The sequence below is a fragment of the Apis mellifera genome, linkage group LG13, assembly GCF_003254395.2.
Source record: "Apis mellifera strain DH4 linkage group LG13, Amel_HAv3.1, whole genome shotgun sequence".
Taxonomy (NCBI): Eukaryota; Metazoa; Arthropoda; class Insecta; order Hymenoptera; family Apidae; genus Apis; species Apis mellifera.
The window spans coordinates 7,279,010-7,301,820 of NC_037650.1; the positions used below are offsets into that span (position 1 = coordinate 7,279,010).

A 22,811-nucleotide genomic window follows, 5' to 3' on the forward strand; every position below is an offset into this window, starting at 1 on the left:
AAACGAGACAACCGGTTTAACGGTAATTGAAGAAAAAGAAAGAAAGAAAGAAAGAAAGAAAGAAGCGGCCATTAGAGCGATACGCAAGACTCGATATCAACGACAAGCCCCAAGATTTCTTTATGATAATTGCAAACAAAACGACGCACACGACGCGGTGTGCAATTGGCTCGCAAAGCAAACAAGTTTTTTGCAAATCATTCAATGCACTATTACAACTCGATTCGTATCGTAGCGGTGCACCGTGACAATGACTATCACAGGCAAGGTCGGTTGTTTCCCAAGTAGCCGGCCGAGAAACCACCTCGTGAAAGAAGAGGGGAGGGACAGTGGTGGCAAGGTCGCGAGATTGATAGAAGGCAAGAAAAAGTAATGACCGATTCGACCAGACGAATTTTATCCGCGGCGCAACGAGTCCAATCCATTCCCCGTTAGGAGGAAGTCGTCAAAAATACGGCTTATTTTTACGGTTAAACGAGCCGCTGCTGTCGAATCCAATGTGAAAGCGTAACCGTGAAACGATTCTTTTCCTCTCTTTCCATCCTTAATTGCTATTTACAATTTATTCCGTTCTCACGTTTCTCTTCTTCTTCTTCTTCTTCTTTTTTTTCCCTTTCTTATTATTCCACCAACGATTTCCTGAGAACCGGGGAGTTAATTGTATTTTCATAATAGAGAGATGAGCTTTGAACCGAGATTTAGAGATACATAGATATAAAAAGTGTTCCGCGAGAAAAAAAAAAAAAAAGAAAGAAAAAGATGGAAACACAAAGTTGGAATCCACGGTCTATCTCCGTGGATTCTACCGCGTCATGGGTAATGGACGAAAATATTTGCTCGCGCGAGAGACGATAGAGACGATTCGCGCTAACTTTCAAAACATCTTTGTCTCGAACGAGGTGTGGAAGAAACAAAGCGAGGCGCATTGTTCATCGGCTTGTTGTTCGCGCGAAATCTTATCGATCATCCGCGAAACGGATGGAATTCGTGTTATGATAACGCTCTGTTTTGCAATCCGCCTGAACTTGTTCCGTTTACGGCTGAAAGAAGTTAGAGGGAATAAACACACAATCGGTTTGCGCAACGAAAATGAACGTGGATGAAATCCACGAGAATCCAAGAGGAAGGGGCGAGAAGTTGTCGTTCGATGATTAAGAACCGTCGTCTAATAGACTAATTCGCGAGCCATAAATTCTCGTTAACTTTTCATCCTCGAACAATGAATCCGGAGTGTCAGTTCTATAAATACAGAATTATCTTTCATTCGCTTAAATCTATCGTAAGATATAGTTTCCGATATAAACGACCCGCAACTTTAAAACGGACGAGTAATTCTATATTTTGAACGAATTAAATCGATCGTACTTACTTCATCACGTAGAAACTCCTTGTCCACGATTTAAGCCTTGCTCGAGGAATCCCATCAAACGGTTAAAAACACATTGTGCCGCGTTAACGCGCGTGGAACCGTTATATATATATGTATATATATATATATCCGTTATTTATATATATATATATGTGTGTGTATATGTATTTATATACTTTATTCACCTCGTGCAAATGGAATGTACATCGCATAATAGAGGCTTGTATATACGTATCAATGAAACGTCAGATTTCCCAGCCCGTTTCGCGGTACTTCGTACACCAACACCGTACAATTCCAGCTTTTCTGTATTCCCCTCTTATCTAATCGCTCCAGAACCGGTCAGTAGTGCTTTTTCTAGGTCACACATTACATAAAACTACACTGCTCGTCTATGACCGTGTCTTTCGCACGATTCGAGGATTTCGAGGAACGATATAATCCCCGAGGGGGATGGAAAATTTATCGATATACCCCTTAAAATCCCCCCCCCCCCTCTCTTTCCAAATTTAACCTCGAGTAATATTTATGGTGTAACTTGGATATCGCGACGTAGACATTTGTTGACACGTGTGACGAGAGTGTTTTAATCGAACAACGTCGATTTGCCGCGTTCGATTAACTGATAAAGCAACACTCGGCGCATCGGGAGAAGCAACGACATCCCACGCGCACGTTCACGGCGCGACTGTTGGCGCAATACTGAACAACTGCGTGTCGGTCATAAATGACGGCGCCTCGGAGCGCGCGATGACTCGCGCAGTCGCGTGATCGCCTACACGACAAATCGGCCGCTTGTTTACCGCCAGAATTAGACAAAAGAACGAAGAACTTGATCGTTTAAAAGGCCGATTGGCTTAATCAGGGGTTCAATTCGTTTCGTAAAGGGTCGTGCCTCATTTACCCCCCACCCCTCCCGTCTCCTCGTTTTCGAGATGTTTAGATGTTTTTCAACGGTGACGGTGGCGACACGTGGTTTCCGGAAACAACGTTTGACATTGATATATCGGAGGAATCGCGTTGAGAGTTTACTCGGGAATATTGGCAAACTTTTTTGCGTAGTTATTGTTGATGGGTGAAAGTGTTTGGCCAAGCTAATGCATTTATCTTTAGCCGGTGATGATTTATGAAAGTTGATGATGAAGAATCGAGGGAAGGCGCGTTTTTTTTGCGTTTCATCGATTGTTTTCATAACGAGTGGTAAAGAATATGGAATGGCAAATTTGAAGAGTCATCACGTGTTGTTTGCTCAACTTATGTTGTTCGATCCGGGTGAAAGGGTGGAGCTGAAACGATTGGAAAATAAACAGAGAATGAATCCGCGTTATACCGGTATGCGTAGATATATCTCGTTCGTTATTAAGCAAATTACAATTCTCGAATACTTTTCTAATTCCCTTCATTTCTAACGTCTAAAGGCATGAATTAAACGACTTTGAAAAATATTTTTTTCGATCACTTTATCTTCGTTTCATTCAACGATCTTCAATATCAAAATCTTACAAAGCGTTTAAATATCTTATAAAAAAAACAAAGTAGATTTTCAAAGTATTTTTTTCACAAAACTTTCTATTATACCGCGAATTTAATGATAATATCTAAGTAGAGAAAATATGAAAATTTTATTTCTTGGCAGATCCAATATTTTTGTTGTGCATTTTATAAAAAGAGGTACGCTCGGGTGATTTGTTTAACTCGAGAAGCGAGAATTCTTAGAATAGAATAACAACGTTGAATTATCATTACAAACATATTTCGCGGTATTAATGTCGTACGATAGTGTTTAACAGAAAATAACTCTTACTACCTCTCTGTGCATTATCTTTGATCTCGACATTAACCTTGAGAAGAATAGATTGATTCGACTCCACCCCATATAACAAATAAGAATGACATTTCTGATTTCTCCTTCGAGAAATCACCGCGTTCCTTGTTCTCTTGTTGATGATTAAAATTGGAATCATCCGCGCCATGAACCTCGACCACGAAAACAAGATATTTTAACATTTGCACGCACGGTTGCAAAATGAAAAACAACGAAATGAAATAAAATGTACAATTATAATTATTTATTCTGTAGAATAGAATTGAAAGAAACGAAAGAAAATTAATTCTAATTTCTATAGATTGTAATCACAGTGAGAGTGCAACTATCGATCATTTTGTTGCAACAATAAATGATGATTTGCTCAAAATTGGACGAGTGAATGAGTGAAACTTACATTTGTACAAACGATCCATTGTCAGAATCATGAAAAATAAATTTAGATATATTTAGATTGCATCATTAAATATGTTCATATTGATACTTTGATATCTCTGAAATATTTTTATCGTTTCCATAATGATTATCCATTATATTTCCAATTCTGAGAATTTAAAAAGATTAAGTTTTAATTATAGTGCTCGATAAATATGAAATGTTTAAGGAAAAGAAATTCTCAATTAGTTTATTCAAAAAAATATTTCTAATTCATATCGATAAATTTATTGACATTATATGTATGCATATTATTGTTTATAAATACATATAATTAATTCAGTGCAAATTTAAAAATTATTACAAATAACAGTATTTTTGTATCTGAGAAAATTGCCAAAGAATCGATGAAGAGAACGCACATATTTTGAACATGTTGCTCTTTCGATTAAGAACACAGACGATAGTTTAATAAAAATTGAAACAAAATCAAAATGTATATTAGAACTCCCTTCGTAATCTACAAAAATACGTGATGATTTTGATATTGTGCTCAATAAATTGATCTTTTATGAATGATATTACCTGTCCCAACAGCACGCTGTTCATATCGAACGTTTTTGCTGTGAATTTGTTGTTCCTGTGCATTATTTGCAAAGAAAAAAGGTGTACCTGTAATTTTATGATTAATACAATTTAATAATAAAAACATCATTTAAGAGAAATAAATATTGTTTCTTAGAAGTAGTCTTAGATCTTTACTTAGATGTCGATATTATAATTGATCTTGATAATAGATCAATAGATAAATTCTTACCTCGCGTCTCACCATTGGATCAGTCGAATCGCTGAAAGCGTCATAAAGGGTCCATTTAATCTTCTTTGCCTCGTTCGTCGTCGACTCGCAGATCCAAATTATCATGGCAAATTTAATAAAAAAAAAAAGAGCCGGGGCAAGATTCGGTATGAACCAGAACTTAATGTTTTCAGTTTTAGGTGAATACATTTTGAGTAAGAAGAAATACAGATTGAAAGTGATTGTGGTAAACGTTGTGATAACCAGAACTATAATATGTATTATAAATGTATCGTTCACCAATTGAACGACATCGCTGATTTCTAAATGTTTTTCCTCTAAATGCTTTAATTTTATTAGCAACAAAGAATTTTTTTGCTGCACAATTGTCTCTACTCGTAGATCATTGCCCGATCGAAACTTTTTCAATTCATGAATAGATTTATTCAATTTTTTAAAACAAACTTTTAACACCCAGATACAGTTTATGTAAAGCATATCTACTGAAAAATTAATGAATAATATGTACAAATGCGTAACGTTTCGTAGAGTCACGTGGATATCGCTCTTTGAACAATTTGGTAAATGAATAAGGATGAATAAGAAACCAAGAATATCCTTTTTGTGAATCCGTTTCGCTAAATCGTTGAAATCTTTTTCAGATAATATGGAAGATATCTTTAATAAGTTTTGAATCATGCACAATCGTGTACCGGATAAAATGTGCATCGTTATAATACCAATTCCGATCAAAAGCGCGTACATGTTTTCATGAATTACTTCTGTTGTGTTTTTTTTTATTATATCAGTAAAATTCAGTTGGTAAAACAAGTTAAACCATATAAAAATGGAAAGCAACAGTATAAATGTACTAATAACGAAACGAGTTTTCGAAAATAAATATACCGGACGTCTCCATTTATAAGGAAAATATCCAATTATTCCGCATATGAAGAAACAAGGAAACATCAATGAATTAAAATCTGTCACTTTAAATATTTTCCATATTTTATGTTTTTTCAATTTTTCCAGCCACATTATTTATTCAAATAGTACTATTGTCAAATGTCAAATCGTGAATTAGATTTTGAAAATATTAAATTTAAAACGTGTAAAATGTTACCTATTCATGTAAATGGACTAGTATTCCTCACTCAACAACTATCGTTTTTAAGATCAAGCACTTAGGATAATGATATTCGATCATCAAAGTAAGAAAAAATGCATTTCAATAATGAAAATGATAAATATATAATAGAAAATTGATTATTTTTCGTAAAATGGAAATGCTTTTAATATAATTGGGAATAACATAATTTTATTACAAAAAAACTAAATTTTTTTATCTACTTAATTTTTTTATTTAATTAGTTTTTCATCCAAATCAACTATTTGTCAAATACACATTAACGTAATTGATCGAAATTAATCTTTAACAAGGTGGAACAAACAAAAATTGTATCAACATTAATAAAAAGGTAGTAATTTTGCACGTCATCTATAAAATAAAATAGAATTGATGGAGAAAAAAAATTGATCGATTTCCTCGATAAAATTTTCTCTTTACTTACGTCCGTCACAAGAGTCAAGTCCATTTCAAGCCCAAACATTATAAATCTATTGTCTTTTTGCAGCACTTCTAAAGAAAATAACTCCAACTAAAATTATCAAATCGATGAATCCGTCCATTAAAATCTATATAATGCAAATCAAATGATCTTACCTCCGTTATAATTTGATCGTCAAAAGTGTGCACGAGAATTTTATGAATATTTGAGCCAATTTTTTTCATTTGGACTCTAATAATTTCAATCATTGAAATAGAAATAACAATATATACAATATAGAAAATTGCAAATCCAAGAGTACTGTTTATCTTTGTAATCTTGCCTACTTCTGTATTGTATACTACTAGGTAAAAGTATAAGTTGAATGTAATATCGAAGAATAACATTAATAATATCATTTCATTTTTCAAGCTATATGAATGATTTAATAAATGAACAGCTTCTATCAATTCCATATATTGTTTCTTAAGAATCCTCAATTCCATAAGCAAAATGGGATTTTTTTTCATATGATACTCTCTTCTGAGAAGATGAGGCTCATCGTTGATTAGAATTTCCTTAATTTTTATTAAAGAATTATTTATAAATTTGAAACAGGCATTTAATATATATATATTGTTCAAGTATAAAGTACTTATTACGAGAAGTCCAAAAAATGAATACCAACAAATAAAAAAAAAAATCTTAAAATCATGATTGTCTATTACGTACAGTATAAAAATTCCTAATGGCATAAAGAATAATAAATCTTTTATAAGAAGTGTTTTGATCAATTTATTAAAAATTTCTGCAGATAGTGCGTGAGAAACATATTGAACACGTTGAATCGCCTGAAGTGTTGATCGATTTGAGGCATAACTACAAATGAATATTGCAGAACCAAATAACGCAATAGAATTACAATGCAATATATCAGGTATCCTGTCATCCATTATAGCATAAAAGTTAATTTCATATAAGGAGAAAATTGCGAAAAATAAATAAATGATAATTATAATTGTAGAAAAAACAGAGTGTAATTTCGAGTACATAAATTTCGACGATTCGAGTTTGTAAGGTAAAAAACCCATGAAACGATTAATGAATGCAATGTAATATATTAATGATGCATAATTTCCAAAACATAGAGCCGATGATTGTTTTTTACAATTTTTAACTCGTTTTCCATTACACTTTAATCGATCAATCATTTGAAGAGTTTAAATTAAACAATATCACAAATTTTAAGTAATTTTCCACGAAATTTCACTTTGAAAAAACAAAACTTTATTTTGCATTGAAGAAGGGAAATTACATTCTCTTTCGAGATCGTATTCTACACTAAAAGAAATTTCGCATTGTGAGAAAATTATGAATGTCAGTTTATTATGCGATAAGAGAATTTAATCATTTTTAATCTAATTCGAACAGTTCATAGAATAAAGTGAAAGAAAGTGAAATCCATTAGCGAAAATTAATTTCGTAACATTAGAAAAAATATAAAAAATGCAATAATAAGAACATTATCTTGATTAAATCGATGAAATTTATTTATCCATTTCTCTCCTCTAGAAATTTATATTTGATGCAAAACTTTAATTATTAAATATACAATTATTGACAAATTATATAATAATATTTTTATTATTTGTGAAAAATACAATAAGAGTAAAAAAATTCATTTAAATTACACGTTATCGTTATTTTCTCAATTAAGAACGTATCTTTTGACGTCATTGCTCTATATGTACGTCGTTTATTTTATCTTTTAACTTCCTGTGCTTATGTTGTTGTTATTAGATATAATGTTTTTTATCAGCAGTTTTTTTTTATTATAGAAAAAATTATATGATTTCAAACAATAAATTTTTTATTAAATATTAAATAAATATTATTGATATAAACTAATAATAAAAAAAACTATATATTTTAATTAATAAATAATAAATTTAATAAAATTAGTTATAACATAATTAAAATAATTACATATACACAATGATTATAACATAATTACAACATGATAATTTTATAATTCTATTCATATCTATTATAATTTTATAAAATTATTGCATAATATATTAATCATTATAAATTTAAACAAAAAATATACATATTTTTTTTAATATTTTAAATAAATTTTTATATATAATTTACTTATTTTTAAATAATTCACATAGTCTTTAAATATAGCCACACTATATAAATATATACTATATTTCTTGAAACGGAGTGCATTTGTTTTGTATAGGTTATGTGAATGCTATCCATCCATATAAAATGGATCGTATAATCTAAAGTACAAATAAATAAATTAGTAAAATTCTTCATTTTAATTTTATTTATATTTAGCAATTGTATTATTTCAATATTATAATAAACATTTAATGATGATTATTATATAAATAATTGTTTCTCATCAATGAATTAATTTAACTTATTTAAAGTGGCATTATGAATAATATGGATAAAGGTATAATTACCTATATTTATTTAGAAAATTTTGTGTAAGTATCAATTAATTTTTTTTAGTTTTTAATTCTAATAAGAAAGGTAAATGTAAAAAATTTCTTATATTTTTACAGAACTTATAATAAAGTTTGTATAAAACCTGGGAGAAATTTGAATGTTATTATTGGTCCTAATGGTACTGGTAAATCAACAATTGTTTGTGCTATTGTACTTGGATTAGGAGGTAAACCTAGTACCATTGGTCGTGCCATTCATGTTGCTGATTATGTAAAAAGAGGATGTGAAGAAGCAAAAGTTGAAATTCACCTCAAAAATGGCAAAAAGAATGATATTATTATTCAAAGAATATTTAATATAAGTGGGAAATCTTTATGGTTCCTTGATGAAAGACCATCAAATATCAAAGAAATACAAGAATTAATAAAAACTTTTAACATTCAAGTACTTAAAAAAGATTTTTACTTAAATTAATATTTTCATTATTTCTAATTTATTTTGAATTTCAGGTTGATAATCTCTGTCAATTTCTCCCACAAGATAAAGTACAAGATTTTTCAAAAATGAATGCACAAGAATTATTAGAAAATACAGAAAGATCAGTTGGTGATCCCATAATATTAGAACATCATAAAAACTTAATACAATATAGAATAGATCATAAAGATTTAGAAAAACAGATTGAAAGTAAGAAGAAAATGTTAGAAGAAAAATCTCAAATATATGAAGGTTTAAAAGAAAGTGTTAGTAGTATAAAAGAAAAAAAATTAATAAAGAAGAAAATTATTAGCTTAAAACAGAAAAAAGCATGGATATTATATGATCAAAAGCGTAGAGAATTGCTCAAGGTAAAAATAAAAAATTATAAAAGGAATAATTATGATTATAATCTTCTTATAATAATTTTGTAATTAATTATTATATACATTTTGCTAATTATTACAGTTGAGAAAAAAAAAAGAAACTGCAGTAACTGTAGTAACATCATTAGAAGAAGACATAAAACCTATTGATGATGCAATAGAAAAAATAAAATCAGAAATTGGACAATTACAAAATTCTGTTTCAGATCATGTAAGATCATATATTTTGAGTTGATATAAGATAGTAATTAATTATATAATCTAATAATAATTTATTCTTATAATTTTAGAGTAATAAAATCAAGATCAAAAATTCAAAATTAAAAAAAATGATGGATGATATTTTAGATTGTGATAATAATATTAAAGATTGTGAAAATACGTGCAAACATAGAATTCAAATGGAAGAAGCTCGAGATCATGATATTGATATTGCACAACAACAGAAAAGCAAACTTGATAATGATTTATTGCTAATGTTAAAAGATATTGGATCTGGTTTGTTTTATTTTAATTGTATCTTATATCTAAATTAATATATTATGACACTTTTAGAATATGTTATGTTTTACAGAAGAAAATTTAATAAAAAAACGACAAGAAATATTATCCAATATAGAAAACAAGAGAAATATAATTAACATGTTAACAAATAAAGATTCAGGATTAAAACAAGAAGAAGAACGTTTAAATCTTGAAATTAGAAGTGAATTATTTATTTTGTTTTTATTATTTTGTTTTCATGTGTATTTTATTATTATTTCAATAATAAAATAAAATTTTCAGCTCAAGAAACAGAGTTACAACTTCTTAATATTGAAACAAAACGATTAGAATTACTAAGGGAGAGAAGTATTGATACATATAAAGCAGTACAATGGTTGAGAGAAAATCAAAATAAATTTTCTAGTACAGTACACGAACCGATATTGCTTAATATAAATGTAAAAGATGCTTCATATGCAAAATATTTGGAAAATGTTATTCCATTTAGAGATTTGATAGCATTTGTCTGTGAAAATAAACGAGATATGAATATGTTATTGCATTATTTAAGAGACGAGCAAAAATTACAAGTAAATGTTGTACATTCTGACCCTATGAGAAATGTTTCCATGGATCCGTCAATTCCGTTACATCATATTAAACAATTTGGTTTTACCCATTATCTAGTATCATTAATTGAAGCTCCGAGTATCATAATGAAATATTTAGTAACTATGTATAATTTAAATAATATACCTGTAGGAACAAATCAAGTTGATGATAACATTGATCATATACCTAATAGTATACGTTACTATTTTAGTGGTAAGTAAATTAAGATAAAAATAAACTTGGAACAGATATTTTGCATAAATAGCAATAAACGTTAACAAATATTTTGCATAAATAAAATTAATAATATTTGATATTTTATTTTTTAGTAAACAATGTGTATACGGTAAATAGATCTAAATATACAGGAGAAAAATCTATTGGAATGCAACCAGTATCGAGTACAGGAATGTTATCTATTGTATTAGATAAATCAAGACTATTAAACATTGAAGAAAAGTTTGTTAATAATTTTACATGAAAGAATGTAAATTGAATGTATTGTTATTGAATTTTTTTTTTTAGATTGAGAATATTAAAAGAAAGAAAAAGCAATGTATTTAATAAAATTAAACAAATTGACGAACAAATACATGAACAAAATAAGGAATTAGATGAATATAGAATTAACAGAAACAAATATCAGCAGGATCTCCAACAAATACAAACTTTAAAATCTAGAATATCTATGATACAAAAAAAAATTGTAGATCTGCAAAATGAACGAACTAGTATTGAGAAAATACAAGAATCTTCTGCTAATGAAATAAAGGTTCTATTAAATATTAAATAATTATTTTTCGTATTAAAAAACCTATAAATTTATATAAATTTTGTAGATAACTATGGATAAACAATTAAAAATTTATAAGGCATACAATACTGAATTAGAAGATTGTTTTAAATGCATTACAATCAGTGAAGAAATTGAATTAGGATTAAAATTACATAATAAATCCTTAAGAGTAAAAATAAATGATTCTCAAGATTTGAGAGAAAAACTTAAAGTAGCTGAAGATAAAGTAAAACAACTTATTTCTGAACTGCATCCACTAAGAAAAGAAGTTGAAAGAATATATAATGAAGCACTAGAAACTACCGATGGTATTAGCCCTCAAGATGATGCATTTGCGGCTATAAATAAAATATTTAATAAATTACCGCCAACTATAGAAGAGATTAATAATGAATTGAACATTGCACAAGCGAAAGTATTCTGTATGGGAAATAATATAGATGGTGAAAATGTGAGCTTTGAAAAATTTCATATAAATATAAATTTATCAAAAAAATAATTAATAACTGATGTAATTATTAACTATTTTACTTTCAGGTATTACATGAATATGAGCAAGTAGAGCAAGATATACATCAATTAAAAGATATCATTAAAAGAAAAACACATGAATTAGAAACAATTACACAAAGTATAGAAACATTACGAAAAGAATGGTTAACACCTTTGTCACAAACTATTGAAAAAATTAATTCTAATTTTAGTATGTATTTCTCAGCAATGGGTTGTGCTGGTGAAGTTATTTTAGCACAACCAGAAAACAATGTGAGTTATCTTGAAATAAAATTAAATATGGAAGATACTACATTTATTATTTAAAAACTTATAAAAAATTTATAAAATTTTAGATGGAGTTTGACCAATATGGTTTAAAAATTAAAGTAAAATTCAGAGATACTGATCAATTACAAGAATTGACGCGACATCATCAAAGTGGTGGAGAAAGAGCTGTGACTACTGCTATTTATATGATTTCACTTCAAGAATTATCAAGAGTGCCTTTCCGTTGTGTGGATGAAATTAATCAGGTATTATAATGAAATTTATATAATTATCATTTTTTTTTTTATATTTAATTTTATTATAGGGTATGGATGCAGTAAATGAAAGAAGAGTATTTAATTTGCTTGTAAAAATGACTGGAAGACCAAATAGTTCTCAATATTTTTTACTTACACCAAAGGTATTAATTAAATATTATTATTATTAATTATTTATTATCTAAGTATAAGAATATCTGATTAATAATTCTATATCTATTTCTATTTAGTTGTTACCTGATTTACAGTATTCAGAAACAGTTACGGTACATTGTGTATTCAATGGACCATTTATGATTAATCATACTGAATTTGATACAAAACAATATTGCAATTTCATTACTAAGACAATGGAAAAAGAAATTGAAAATAATGATTAACTATTATATAAAATATTTTGTTATATTGATATTGTATTATACAATATCAGGATACTTATGATATAGACATATTTATATAAGAAATATAATTTATATTATTGTTATTTTTATGAATTTTTCTACGATATTTGAAATGCAAATAATCTTAAATGGAAAAATATTTTTTTTTCAATACCTTATTGCAGATTCACAGTATTCATTTCTTCCCCTTCTTTTTCTTCTTCTTTTGAGCTTCAGGCCAAGGGAAACCTCTGCACTTTATTACATCCATAATATTATGACAAGTATAATAAGCATTTTCCATGACTTCTTCATTGAAAATATCCATGGTGAATTTTGTTCTTCCTCCACTCCTTCTTGATTTCTTTGCTTCTTTATTTTTTCCATTGTTGTTATTTTTGCCGTTTTTATTATTTTTCATTTTTTTAAAATTTTTGTTATAATTTTTTACCATTTTCTTTTTATTCTTTCCTCGCATTTTTTATATGTTCTCAAAATAAAGAATTCAATAATGAAAAAAAATATTAAACTTTTATATCATCACGTGTATATGAAAATCGTTACTAAGTACATGGTTATTTCAATAGTGGTTTCCAAGGAACATATATGTACACTGATTATACTAATGATTTTAATTTCTTGCAAGTGTGTATTTTAAAATAGAAAAAAGAATATGTTTAATAATATTATATAATTTCATTCAAATCTAATTAATGTTTGAATTTGAAGAAGCACTCATTTTAAAATCACATTATTATCACATATTCGTTTATTAATTTACTTATTTTTCAGAGAAAACATTTTATATATCATACACAAACAATATTTTTATCTATATAATACTCTTAAACAATTTAATTATTTTTTATGATGCACGAAAACAAAAAGAACAATTTTATATATATGAATAACAAATGATGCGATTTTTAAAACTGTACGATAATCGTATTTTTAAATATCGAGTCGTGAAAAATATCGTTTCCACATCGATTAATTATCGAAATATCGATAATTAATAGTAGATCGAAATGAACAACCTTGATCTTATCCGTAGTAGTGTTTTATATTTTTATAAAAATTCAAAATAAAATAATAGGTCAGTAACATGATATTTCTTGATTTTTTTCGTAAAATATTCATAATCTTGAAAAAGATATTTGATTTTTAAATGAGGATAAAATTATTTTACTATAAGAGAGAAAGATATATGAATATTTTATACATGTAAATTGCGTTTATTATAATAATGTAAAAAATATTAAAATTTAATTATTATAATTGTAAAAACATACGTTCAATATTATTTCATTTTATGCTGTATTATAATATTTTAAAATAGAAATTATAAAATAAGATAAATTCATAATATTTAATCATTATAAGGTTTATTATGTTAATTAATATGTCTAATTTAAACATATATACTATAAATTTTATTAATGAATAAAATAAAAATAATCAATTTATAGAAAAATTATAATGAATATAAATTTTCTTATCATTAAATGTATCATGTCAAATGTCATTAAATATATTAGTCTTAATTTTGAAGTATTTTTATAAATCTAATATGATGATATTCAATAAATTGATATCGAAGTCTATTCAAACATTAATTTCAGAGAGAACTTTAAAATTAATTTTGGAATTGTATTTTTAATATAGCTAAAGAAATTACTATGCATTTACGGTTAACTCGGCCATACTATAGAACTAATAAAAGAAATGGAGGAAAGAAAAGTAGTCCGATAATGCTAGCGAAATAGCAAAATAGACTCACGAACTAAAATTTATGGCATTAGAAATACCGCTTTCCGACTATTTATACTTAAGACAGCATCTGAAAATTTCAGCTCTGTTGCTCTGCCTGATTTGATTTAACATAGCCTGTCTATATATGAATTGAAGTTTCAATTGACACGGACAGATGGAGGTTCCGCAAACTTAACTATTGATAGGCACGCGCAAATCAACCGTCAAGAAGTGCCGGTAAAATAAACGCGAAATAGTCGGATACAATCCTTGATGCGAGTATCACGTTGTTGAGCATCGTCAACGCAACAGCAGCCGTTCCTTCATAACCCTCCAGCATATATTGCTGAGTGTGGAACAATCAGTTCAAGCGTTCCTTTTCATACGTCGATACCTGTACGATAACAGGAAATATAATTTTTGTGGCGTAACAAAGCAAAAGAATAACATGTCCACGGCATTATTGGCCGTGTTTGCCGTAATCCTATGTATCCTGTTTAGGATATTAAACGTAAACAGTGCACCGCAAAAACCATTGGTCATCTGTCAAGATCAATCATTTCTTACGACGATCCTTAAAATTGCACCTGTTATCACAGAACCGTAAGTTTTTTAACGATTTTTCATTTGATAAATTATATCATGTATTTTGCATGTAAAATTCTATATCTTTCGTTCTATGGTGTCCATAGAGAAAAAGTGAGGTTAGATCAATTCTAAATATGCCGGACATTTTTCTTAATGTCCTTAAGAACTACATGTGGAAAATTTTCTAAGATGATCATTTATTTTTAATTTATATCTGATAAATCTATAATGAAATATCTTGAAAATGATTTAACGATCGATAAGATTAAAAATTCGCGAAGATTATCAGACATTGAAGATAGAATTTTATTTTGGTTATTTATCATGGGTGTGATTTAATTTTCACTAATAGACAATGAGTTTGTTAATCTTTTTAATTACATCACAAAATAAAAGTTATAAAAAATGTAATATTGTCTCGTTACGTAGTAACTGTCAATAAAATTTATTATTACTATTTATATATTATATGTATATACTTATATAATATACCTAAATAATAAATATAATTGCTCTAGTGCATATTAATAATAGTTTAATACTCATTAAAAAATTAAATAATCAATGAAAATAATATATTAAATTATAAGTAATAATATATGCTTTTAAAAAATCATAATTAAATATTATAATAATATTATTTTTAAATTTCTAAACAATTAGCAAAAGATATTTAAATAATTATATACATATAGAAAGAAAGAAAACTTTATGTTAATTATTCTTTAAAAATTTACTTTAATTAATTAGTTTTTTCAAAATGAAATGAATAACATTAATTTTTAACATTATTAACATTATTCATTATACATTAATATATACAAATTTGTATTTATATGATTTTATATTCAATGAATATAATGAATGCACTTTTAAATGCAAATTATTGAAAGAAAAAATGAAACTAACAAAATGGAATATAGTCTGTATAACAATATAGAAAATATAACCGTTAGCATTGTTCTTCCATTTTGAATATTGCATAATGATTTGTTCTGATCTTGGCTATGACCTCACTAAACAACTTTAGAAACTTCAATATGCATTCATCACATTTATCAAAATTATGACTATATTATAAACTTATCACAAGATGACTCATATTCATTTTTTATATTAATATAAATATGTTGATATGAAATAAAGAACTGATTATTTGTATTTGTAATATAATTTTAAATATAAATTCATTGTAAAAAAATAATTTTTTTTTTTAGATAAATAAATTGACAAAACGGACAAGAATAAATGAAATTCAATGAATTATTATTGTAAATTTTTTATAAATACGATTAAATTATATATTTTTTTCGTATTTTATTTTAAATCGTTTCTATAAAAGAATTCATAAAAATGTTTATTGAAAAAACATTTCGTAAATTTTTCTTTAAAAAAATGATTTATAATAAAAACATGAAATAAATAAGGATAAATAATTTAAAAAATTCATTTCAAAGGACTGGAAAATGAAAATTATATTCATATATATTTTTTTTTTATTGAAATTGTAATTCTATATTAAAAGATTTATGTTTTGATATCCCATGAAAAATTTAAATAAATGATTGTGAGCATGCAACATAAAATGAAATTAATCGTGACTTCGTTAATTCTTAGAAAGCTTTAAAAAACAGTATTTTGTATATCAATATGTATTTATAAATATTTATTAGATTTAACGATTTAATTTATAACATTTAAATACATAATTAATAATTAATTAGAATTAAAATAATACACAATATGAAAATAAATAGTTCATATAATTGGTTTGATAATTTTAATATTAATTCTAATTTCTAATTCTCTAATTCTCTAGTGAAAATTTCATGTATTAATTTTCATTTTAATAGTTTATTTTCTTGATTGAATGTAAATAATTTTTAAATGCCAAACAAATCAATATTAACTCATAACTAATAATTATTCAACCAATATATTTCCATAGAAAGATTTTCTGTATTTTATCGAATGATTATGTTTCCTAGCAATTTTTTGCTTTCGCTTTTACTTCTGTAATATGAAATCCTTTTTCGTAATGGCATAATACCATAGAATCATCTTCAAAGACAATATTCACATCGCGATAATCGAAAGTCGTACCAATGATAGATCTTTAATTAAACGAATTATTTTCCGGTTGAAAGGAAATGGTTAATTTTACTGCAAATTGAATCGTACATACCTGATTCACAATTTATTTCTCTTTATCGATCGTTATTATGTTAAAGTTTTCTTTTATAAAAGAAGAGTTTTAAAGTTTCTTAACGTAATATATTGAACATGAAAAAAATTAGCTGTTGACCTTAGATCGATTACATTACTGACCATGACTTCGAGTAAGTATAAAAGCGCATAAGAAACATATGTCATTTCTTTAAATTCTCATATATCCCCAGAAAGAGAATAATAAGAAACATGCACTTTCTTTCTATTAAAAACTGTATATTTAATTAAAAATTAACAATATTATTAATTATATTTATATTATTAAGATTTTTCTTAGTATCAAAATTTATTTGATATTACATGCAAAGAAATTTTTAGGAAAAAAATTATTTTAAGAGCAAATTCATTAATTCATCGTATGTAATTCTCTTTATTTAATCGTGAGAAATATTTCTTCATTAAACGAATGTGAATTGACACTTCACGATCGAAGCAAAAAGAATTGTATCTCCTTTGTCGATCAATCGTTACACAGCAAATTTCACTTACTGCGTGATATTATAAACTTTTTTTTTAACATGCCATACAAAATTTCATTAATTTAATCATAGAGAATAATTTTTTATTTTATTTTCAATTATCAACGTTTCAAGATTATCTCGCTTGTAAGAATTATTTTTAAGTATCTCGCGTGATATTAAAATGATATATTTATTAATTGAATGCTATATTTAATTTTATGCTATAAAATCATATAGAGATAGAAAAAAATATAATATGATAAAATTGTATAATATAGATCGAAAAATTCTCTTATATAAATTTTAATCACTAAGAGATTTTAGATATGCACAATCCAGAAGGAATGTAACTCGTTGAATATTTTTTTGTGATCAGACCATGCGATGAGTAAAAAGGTCGTTCTTCGAAGACTTTATAGCATATTGACATAGCTAGAAATTATAATAAAATTTTACTTCTGGCCTACTTTGGCCGAAAAAGAAACTGGTAATCTTTCTGTTGACCTCGTTTGTATAATTTTATATAGTTTATTTAATAACTAATAAGATGTTAAACGTTGAAAACTATAAAAGATATATAAACATTTTTGGATTAAGCTATATAAAGAAATATTTCCATAGATAATTCAACGATTATTTGTCGTCCCACTTAGGGGGCAGATTACATTTTTCAAATACTGTTTAATGATTTTTACGGCTTCGTATATGCTCCACTGATCTACTATTCTTTATATATTGCAAGAAGAAAGAAGGTTTAATGCTTTGCTACATTCAACTTCACTTTTCTTCTGGACAAAAATTCCATAGAACTAACTAGAGAAAGAAGAAACTTTCACAACATTGAACGGTTGTTCCCATATTTTAAAATAAATTAAGCACAATATATATTGTATAATGTTTAGAACTAGATCAACGAATCCAAAAAGAAATTGCGAGTTAAGGAAGAGATGTAAGTGTTGAAAAGAAATTTATAGTTGTTAGCTGTGTGTATGCCTATTCTTAAAATAGTTTACGACCGTTTTCAAACCATCAAAACCTGACCTGTTTTTCATTTTTTTATATGGAGTTATAATTTTCTTCATTTTTATTTTTCTTTCTTTTTTTCTTTTTTTACAACTAAAAGCATAATTCTTTATGCACTCCTCAAAATATACGTTAATTTCATGATATCATTAAAAAACGTAAACATACAATTATTCAATAATGTTTCGAGAAAAATAACATATTTTTCGTTTATGATTTTGCTAAGATCTTTGAAATGCAAATTATTCATTTATTTATAATTATATTTTTGTATTTCAGATATAAACCAACAAGATTATGGGGTTTCAGTGGCCATGTACAAACCATTGTTCACAGTATTATTGGACGCGTACGTTGCCCTTGGCCGATTGGAGAACGAGTATATATTGGACTTGCGGATGAAACTACACTCACCTACGATCTTTATCAACCATTGAGCAATGATTATGAAGGTTTGTTTCATTTTATGAGTTTTTTTGGAATGTATAAATAATGTCTAAAAAAATATTATTAAGTAATTTCTTATTTATATCTGATCATATTGAAAATAGATTTTGAAAAAATAAGTTAACATACTAAAATAGTAGAGCAAGAAATAATAACTTAAATAATATGAAAAAAAAACAATTGGATAAATTAAATTAAATCCAAAAATTATAATGGTTTCGAATACAAATTCAACTATTGCACATGTAGCTTAAAGATTAAAGATTGAACATTCTAGGTCTAAAGCGAATAACATAGTTCACGAATCAATACAATGCTTTAAAGTAACAGTATAAATCATTTTGTGACTCTATCAAACTAAGATTAAGAAAATTGAAAATTACAGTGTATGCAATATTATAATATAAATAAAATTGTTTTGACACATCGTTCTGAATTTATATCATAACTAATAAATTCGCAGTTTAATTGAAGTTATTGCTTCTTGTTATATTTTAAGATTAATTAAGATTAATTAAGTTTAATAATTATAAAAATAATGAAGTAATAAAATTGTAAAATAAAAAAAATAGATAAAATATATAAAAAAAATATATAAAAAAAAATAGATAAAATATATCGTATATATAAAAATGTAGATAAAATGTCTTATTTGATAAAAACTGTGATAACTGATGAATAATGAATAATTTAAAAATTGATAAAAACGAATATTAATTAAAAATAATAATAAATGATGAATTCATTAAAAAATTAAAAATTAAAAGTAAAGAAGAATCTAATATTTTAAAAACAATCTAATATTTTAAAAACAAGAATGAATTTTAATATACTTATAAATTCGATATAATTTTTTATATTTTATTTCATTACAGATGACATAACAATTGCCATCTGCCCTGGGATCTGCAATAGTTCCGAAAGTGTTTATATTAGAACTTTCGTGCACTTTGCACAATGTCATGGATATCGATGTGCAGTACTTAATCATGTTGGAGTTCTTTCCAGTGTAAAAGTCACCGCTCCAAGAATTTTTACTTATGGTAAAAATAAGACTATTATGCAATTATCACATAAAAATATTAATCATATTATTGATTAATGTATTTCCGTTGTTTCATTATTAACACTTTTTCCGCAATTCAAGTCTTCCATATTATTTTTATTTAATGTTAGATTTAATATTACGCAATGAATATAAATAAATTCTGATATATATATAATTTTTATTTTTATTTTTATTTCTATTTTTTGTATTTTTCTCTTTGAGATTTGAAATTAAAACATTTGATAAATCAATTGATGAAAATATTATAAAATGAAAATAATTTATAAGATTTATATACTCTTTGGATATTTTTAACAAATTTGTATATCTTGTTTTACTTTCTTTTTAAAAAATTTCAAAATATATTTCGAATCTAACTTTTTAAAAATTCTGAAAATATATTTATTTATAATAGAAGCCTTAAATATTATTAATTATTGCATTATTAATTATTAACTAGTACAATTTAGGTCATGAAAGTCTTAAGGATCTTGTATGTAGTTTAAATATGAGTAGTGAACATGATATTATGATGTGATTTATATGTTACAGGACACACTGATGATTATCACATGATGCTACAGAGTTTGATAGAAAAGCATTCAAATACAAGAATAATTTGCATTGGCTTTAGCTTGGGTGGTAATCTTGTAACTAAGTACTTAGGAGAACGAGGATCAAATAAATTATCTAATATAATTGGCGGCATATCTATTTGTCAAGGATATAATGCTATCGAGTAAGCGTATATTTTTATGTATAATATGAATATTGTATTATATATGATAAATATAAATTTTTTACAAATAATAATTATTATAAAATGTTTTTTCTATGTAATGTGCAGAGGTACAAAGTTCCTACTTAACTGGCAAAACTTTCGACGTTTCTATCTATATATAATGACTGAATCGGTAAAGAATATTATACTTAAACATAAAAATATATTATTATCTGAAGAAATTAAACAAAGATGTAATTTAAACGAATGGGATATTATTTCTGCTGCAACTTTACCAGAACTTGATGAAGCTTACACTAGAAAAGTAAAATATTTCTTAATATATCATAAATTTTATAATATCAATACATTAATTTATAATACATTATAAATTATATATAATAACAATCTTGTTTTTGAATATTTATATTTATTACTGACTATTTATTACTACAGGTCCATAACTTTAGATCTGTAAAGGAAATGTATAAATGGAGCAGTTCTTTGTTCTATTTGGATAACATTGCAACACCTATGGTATTTATTAATGCGTTAGATGATCCTATTGTACCTGATAAATTATTGGAACCTATTAAGGAATATGCCAGTAAGTAATTATAATCATTACGTATATACTTGTAATATATTAGAATTTAATATATATTTTTTATAATTTTTTAGAAAATCATTCAAATACATTATATGTAGAACTTGCTCATGGCGGACATTTGGGATTTTATGAAGGTGGTCTTTTATATCCAAACCCCATAACATGGCTGGACCGTACATTAGTATCTCTCATAGGGTCTCTTACACTAGCACACGCAGATAAATCACTGAAAGCTTCTTAACGTAATTTAATAATAATCACTATCATCATTATCTTGTGAATAATGCATTTTTAGCCGTCAATCGGCATCATTTACAATCTTGTTTAAAGATTTTATATTCGAACTTGATTCGAGCCTTAAGGAATTATAATAACTAAATATTAAACATAAAAAATCTGATGTATTTCAAGATTTTTGAAATCGCTACAATTGCAAATTCAAACAAGCGATTGGGTTTAAATGGTATATTATATTTCTTAAGACTGTTTTAAAAATACTTTTTGATTGGAAGGAATTATTAACAAAATTTTTAAAACGATAGCACAACATTTTGATGACAATTTATATTTTTTCGATGTCCTGGTCATTGACGCTTCATACTCAGGGATCTTTGATAAGGTGGTTTGATGAAAAGATATTATCAAAAAATCGTATGCTAATGATAGTTGACTATAGAATCACGTTAGAAAGATGAAAGTTTGATTAATGCAAAAAATATCCCTCAATTTAAATTCATAAAAGTTGTAAAAACTGACGAATTTTTTCTTTTCCTTTTTTTTTTATTTTCTTGTAGAGCTTAAAATTAAAAATTTTATCAAAGATACTGAGCGCGATATTTATAAAATATGCATAATAAAGATAACTCTGACCTCTTAATAATAGAACTTTCAATTAATAAAATGTAGAATGTTTCACATATAATTTACACATCTGAAATATTTTTATTAATATTAACGATAGAAAGAAATGCTTTACTTTTAAAAATTAAAACTTGTTTGAAACATTTTTTTATATCGTTAATAGCAACATAAATATGGAAGATAAATAATTTAAATGAAATGTTCTATATATTACAATTAAAAATATTATAAGTGCGTGGGACAGAGTGAATATAATAATTAAATAATGAATTGATATACGAAGGATTTAATGTAAGAATATAAAATTGCAAGAGATATCCGATTGGTCAAGAAAATTTATGTTTACATATCCGCTTTCAATGATATGGGACAAATATTAATTTATTACTTATATATTTATAGATTATTAATAAACTTCATTAATAAGAATATTTACGTCAAAAAATATGTTTCTATAATAATATTGTTTAGAAAATAGTTATTTAGTTATAAAATAAGACGTTTGTGATTTTTTCT

At 26.2% G+C, this 22,811-nt stretch overlaps 6 protein-coding genes across 8 annotated transcripts in view; 2 read left to right on the top strand and 4 right to left on the bottom strand.

Moving 5' to 3' along the window:
• LOC413596 (receptor-type guanylate cyclase gcy-4) overlaps window positions 1-2,078 on the bottom strand; it is a 28,155-nt gene extending 26,077 nt beyond the window's left edge. The window contains exon 1 of the mRNA XM_397038.7: window positions 1,370-2,078. The gene's annotated coding sequence lies outside the window, so the exon portion shown is untranslated. The remainder of the gene's footprint in view (window positions 1-1,369) is intronic.
• A 1,787-nt stretch (window positions 2,079-3,865) lies between these two features.
• LOC102656830 lies at window positions 3,866-5,625 on the bottom strand. Its single transcript, XM_026444605.1, has 2 exons — window positions 4,387-5,625; window positions 3,866-4,241 (listed from the first exon to the last, which is right to left on the bottom strand). Exons 1-2 carry the CDS (start codon window positions 5,128-5,130, stop codon window positions 4,071-4,073), a joined length of 915 nt encoding a protein of 304 aa, XP_026300390.1. The 5' UTR covers window positions 5,131-5,625; the 3' UTR covers window positions 3,866-4,070.
• A 46-nt stretch (window positions 5,626-5,671) lies between these two features.
• LOC100577091 lies at window positions 5,672-7,439 on the bottom strand. 2 transcript variants are annotated; one of them, XM_006562751.3, is made up of 3 exons: window positions 6,089-7,439; window positions 5,937-6,023; window positions 5,680-5,863 (listed from the first exon to the last, which is right to left on the bottom strand). In XM_006562751.3, the coding sequence occupies exons 1-3, from the start codon at window positions 7,121-7,123 to the stop codon at window positions 5,798-5,800; spliced, it is 1,188 nt and encodes a 395-aa protein (XP_006562814.2). In that variant the 5' UTR covers window positions 7,124-7,439; the 3' UTR covers window positions 5,680-5,797. The 2 variants fall into 2 exon arrangements, with proteins under 2 accessions (XP_026300389.1, XP_006562814.2); XM_026444604.1 differs by having other exon boundaries at window positions 5,672-6,023.
• A 613-nt stretch (window positions 7,440-8,052) lies between these two features.
• On the bottom strand, window positions 8,053-13,651 carry LOC100187599 (uncharacterized). 2 transcript variants are annotated; one of them, XM_016915642.2, is made up of 2 exons: window positions 12,731-13,651; window positions 8,053-8,203 (listed from the first exon to the last, which is right to left on the bottom strand). In XM_016915642.2, the coding sequence occupies exon 1, from the start codon at window positions 13,031-13,033 to the stop codon at window positions 12,752-12,754; it is 282 nt and encodes a 93-aa protein (XP_016771131.1). In that variant the 5' UTR covers window positions 13,034-13,651; the 3' UTR covers window positions 8,053-8,203; window positions 12,731-12,751. The 2 variants fall into 2 exon arrangements, with proteins under 2 accessions (XP_016771131.1, NP_001127805.1); NM_001134333.1 differs by lacking the exon at window positions 8,053-8,203 and having other exon boundaries at window positions 12,752-13,033.
• LOC724244 (structural maintenance of chromosomes protein 5) lies at window positions 8,203-12,707 on the top strand. Its single transcript, XM_001120037.5, has 14 exons — window positions 8,203-8,416; window positions 8,495-8,822; window positions 8,888-9,226; window positions 9,324-9,452; window positions 9,532-9,739; window positions 9,816-9,947; window positions 10,028-10,552; window positions 10,669-10,798; window positions 10,865-11,111; window positions 11,179-11,586; window positions 11,673-11,900; window positions 11,984-12,163; window positions 12,223-12,318; window positions 12,406-12,707. The coding sequence occupies exons 1-14, from the start codon at window positions 8,364-8,366 to the stop codon at window positions 12,553-12,555; spliced, it is 3,153 nt and encodes a 1,050-aa protein (XP_001120037.2). The 5' UTR covers window positions 8,203-8,363; the 3' UTR covers window positions 12,556-12,707.
• Window positions 13,652-13,976: 325 nt separating the features above from the next.
• LOC413594 (abhydrolase domain-containing protein 2) lies at window positions 13,977-22,141 on the top strand. The gene is made up of 7 exons (XM_006562752.3): window positions 13,977-14,910; window positions 18,888-19,060; window positions 19,931-20,098; window positions 20,656-20,842; window positions 20,951-21,149; window positions 21,281-21,431; window positions 21,506-22,141. The coding sequence occupies exons 1-7, from the start codon at window positions 14,756-14,758 to the stop codon at window positions 21,673-21,675; spliced, it is 1,203 nt and encodes a 400-aa protein (XP_006562815.1). The 5' UTR covers window positions 13,977-14,755; the 3' UTR covers window positions 21,676-22,141.
• Window positions 22,142-22,811: the final 670 nt, after the last annotated feature.

Excerpts from the sequence above, each read along its gene's own strand:
- LOC102656830 (XM_026444605.1), bottom strand. The coding sequence starts at position 5,130 with ATGTACGCGCTTTTGATCGGAATTGGTATTATAACGATGCACATTTTA. Across the intron at positions 4,242-4,386 it reads ATCCAATGGTGAGACGCGAG|GTACACCTTTTTTCTTTGCA; the intron begins GTAAGAATTTAT and ends ATAAAATTACAG.
- LOC100577091 (XM_026444604.1), bottom strand. The coding sequence starts at position 7,123 with ATGATTGATCGATTAAAGTGTAATGGAAAACGAGTTAAAAATTGTAAA. Across the intron at positions 6,024-6,088 it reads ACGATCAAATTATAACGGAG|TTGGAGTTATTTTCTTTAGA; the intron begins GTAAGATCATTT and ends TGATAATTTTAG.
- LOC724244 (XM_001120037.5), top strand. The coding sequence starts at position 8,364 with ATGAATAATATGGATAAAGGTATAATTACCTATATTTATTTAGAAAAT. Across the intron at positions 9,948-10,027 it reads TTTAAATCTTGAAATTAGAA|CTCAAGAAACAGAGTTACAA; the intron begins GTGAATTATTTA and ends TAAAATTTTCAG. Across the intron at positions 12,164-12,222 it reads GTGTGGATGAAATTAATCAG|GGTATGGATGCAGTAAATGA; the intron begins GTATTATAATGA and ends ATTTTATTATAG.
- LOC100187599 (XM_016915642.2), bottom strand. The coding sequence starts at position 13,033 with ATGCGAGGAAAGAATAAAAAGAAAATGGTAAAAAATTATAACAAAAAT.
- LOC413594 (XM_006562752.3), top strand. The coding sequence starts at position 14,756 with ATGTCCACGGCATTATTGGCCGTGTTTGCCGTAATCCTATGTATCCTG. Across the intron at positions 19,061-19,930 it reads ATTGAGCAATGATTATGAAG|ATGACATAACAATTGCCATC; the intron begins GTTTGTTTCATT and ends ATTTCATTACAG. Across the intron at positions 20,843-20,950 it reads CAAGGATATAATGCTATCGA|AGGTACAAAGTTCCTACTTA; the intron begins GTAAGCGTATAT and ends TGTAATGTGCAG.